This window comes from Agrilus planipennis, unplaced genomic scaffold, assembly GCF_000699045.2.
Source record: "Agrilus planipennis isolate EAB-ADULT unplaced genomic scaffold, Apla_2.0 scaffold42, whole genome shotgun sequence".
In the NCBI taxonomy this organism is placed as follows: Eukaryota; Metazoa; Arthropoda; class Insecta; order Coleoptera; family Buprestidae; genus Agrilus; species Agrilus planipennis.
In genome coordinates, this window is record NW_020438888.1 from 686,229 (window position 1) to 688,824 (window position 2,596).

The 2,596-nt window shown below is 34.9% G+C and overlaps 1 protein-coding gene across 1 annotated transcript in view; it reads right to left on the reverse strand.

Moving 5' to 3' along the window:
- The window catches only part of LOC108744980, a 3,680-nt gene extending 2,148 nt beyond the window's left edge, over nt 1–1,532 (reverse strand). Inside the window, exons 1-2 of the mRNA XM_018480982.2 lie at nt 1,184–1,532; nt 804–1,119 (exon numbers count right to left, since the gene is read on the reverse strand). Coding sequence (XP_018336484.1) covers nt 804–1,119; nt 1,184–1,318 — 451 coding nt within the window. The 5' untranslated portion in view covers nt 1,319–1,532. The remainder of the gene's footprint in view (nt 1–803; nt 1,120–1,183) is intronic.
- Between the last annotated feature and the right edge of the window lie 1,064 nt (nt 1,533–2,596).

The following is a 2,596-nucleotide window of genomic DNA, read 5'->3' on the forward strand; positions in this document are numbered from 1 at the left end:
ATTTTTTCTTTTTGATAAGTCATGTTTTTACATTATTTTCTAGTACGCTACTGTCCTATCTGTATTAATACTATAATTTACGCCTACTGAAAGCTTATTTGTGTATCTGTTCCAAGTGACTTACCCAAAGAGGTCATAAATGGGCAAGTACCTGCGCGACCGCTCGCCAGCTTCCTTCGTCAGACCTGTACTAAAGTATTTGTTGTTGCGAAGAAGAATATAATTAGTATGACCGAACTGTTACAGTTTCTGCCACTTGATGGTATGACAGGTTTCGATTCGCGATAACTTATTAGCATGATTTTGTCATCTTGCTGACATTTAGTGTTATTAAACATTATCTAGGCTCGTTTCAAGTGTTTCAACTCAACCCTCTAGTTGAAAATCAGTCAATCAAGAATTAAAATTTTATTGGCCTAGTGTTTATTAAACGATTTTTTGAACGAGAGTTAATGTGGTGTGGGATGTTGGTGAAGATGGTATTTAATGAAAAGTTCGCATGGACCATGCGGTGTAGCGGATAGTCGGGTACCCGATTGTCTGGTACCCTGTAAATGTAACGTTTGATTTTCTATGATGATGGGTGGTGGTACAGTGAAAATTTGGGTAACATAAGCGTATACTAGGGGCGAGTTGAAATCCTATCATAGGGATATTCGAAAGATTTGATCATTATTAATCTCTTCATATAATTTAGACTTTTCTAAAAAATTTGGAAGTTTCACTAAATTATGCAAAAAATAGAAAATGCCGATAAAGAAATGTGTTGTTAGGTGAACATTGTGCTTTATACTATTTCTTACCCTGTCTATTTTGCTTGTCTAAATCGACGCATCTGTAAATAATGGTAAATTCATCATAAACCATTCCGATAACTTTAAATACCAATGAATCGGCAAGATCGGAGGAATCTAGACGTAGGACCGCCGATAAATAAGAAACAGGTTGCCATGTAACTTTGGCTTCCTTTGTAGACGATATACCGGTGGCCAAATTTTTGTTTGTGTACACAACATCCATAGTTCTACTGCCAGTTACGGTAAAAGATACGGTCTGGCAATCGCCGTTGTCGTTGCTGTATGATATAACTGGGTACCACGGCGCCCCATTCCTTGCAAACTATGAAAAGAAAATATAAACATATTTTGTTTTTTTTTTTGGCTTTAGAATACAATTAACCTACTCGCTCCAAATTGAAAAACTGTACCGCGCTCACATAGCTTCGGTCTCTACCATTACACTGGCCTCGCGAGGTGTATTGCGAACAAGAAAGTGAAATTAATGCAACAAAGACAATCGCTGAAAGTTGGTTAAACATTTTTATTAGTTTTAACTTGTGTAACTTCCAATCTAAAGTTATTTAGCAAATTAAATTGACTAACCCAATTGGGTCTAATCAAGTATTTATATTTTCTTTTGATCGGAAATGCGACGTTATCTTTCGTCAATCGATGATAACTGCATACTTTTTTAATACGTATACAACTTTGGCTCAAAGGATTCTTTGTTATTTATCTGAGCACTCGAAACCATGAGTCGTGTTTTGAAAACAGGAATGGCCTAAAAAAATAAAAATACAAATAAGGTAAAAGGCCCAGTTTCTGACACTCAAAGAGTGACAGCTGAGATTATATTACGATAACTAAAATAATATTTNTAATAAATAGTAACGAGTAGTACATTCTTTATAAATACATTCTCCCGAATAAAGGATTGTATAATTTTTGGGGCTTTTACTGTAAGAGTTTGATACATGTTAGGTTTTTCCAACGACGATGTAATATAGGTATACTAAATGAGAAATTATTTATTAAGCATTACCGATAAGTTCTTGAAATGTTTGATAAGTAATTTCTAATTGTATTAGGTGTAATAATGTTTTAGGCAAACCTTGATTGTACGTGACTTTTTAAGATAATCTATAATTGGACTTTTCGGTTAAAAATTAACCGAATTAAACTGACGTTTAAAATATGTAATAAAAAAATGGAAAGGTTTTTTATGACTACATTCTATATCTGGTCTGTATGTCCGAATTTTGACGTATTAGAGGCGATCGCGCATAATTGCAAAAAATTTAGCGGGTGTCTATTCGGCTGTACAGTTGGTTGCATACTTTGTAAAGCATCATTGATAAAGCGTAGCAGGTACGAAACTCCGGCGATAAAAGCTCAAAAAATCGTTAATTTCATAGCAATTCTTACATGTACTAACTTATGCATGTAGGTAAATCTTGAGATTTAGAGCTTTTACAGTAATATATATGGATATAGTTATTCTTACCCCGTCTGTGAGCCTTGTCAATGTTGGAGCATTGGTAAAGAATGGCGAATTCACCGTATTTAACTCCAATGACTTTAAATACAGATCGTTTAGGTTCTTTGGGATAATCTAATTCTATCCCTTGTAATTGGGAACCGTGTGATACTTTTACTACACCTTGCCCTCTAACTTTTACACCGGTGGTTAGATTTTTGTGTTCATAAACGGTAAGCAAGTTTTTAGAACTCGTTGCAAAATAACGTTCGACCCGGCAATCGAAGATAGGTGAGTTTGCCATTATAGCGTAATATGGCGCCCCATTGTCTGCAAACTA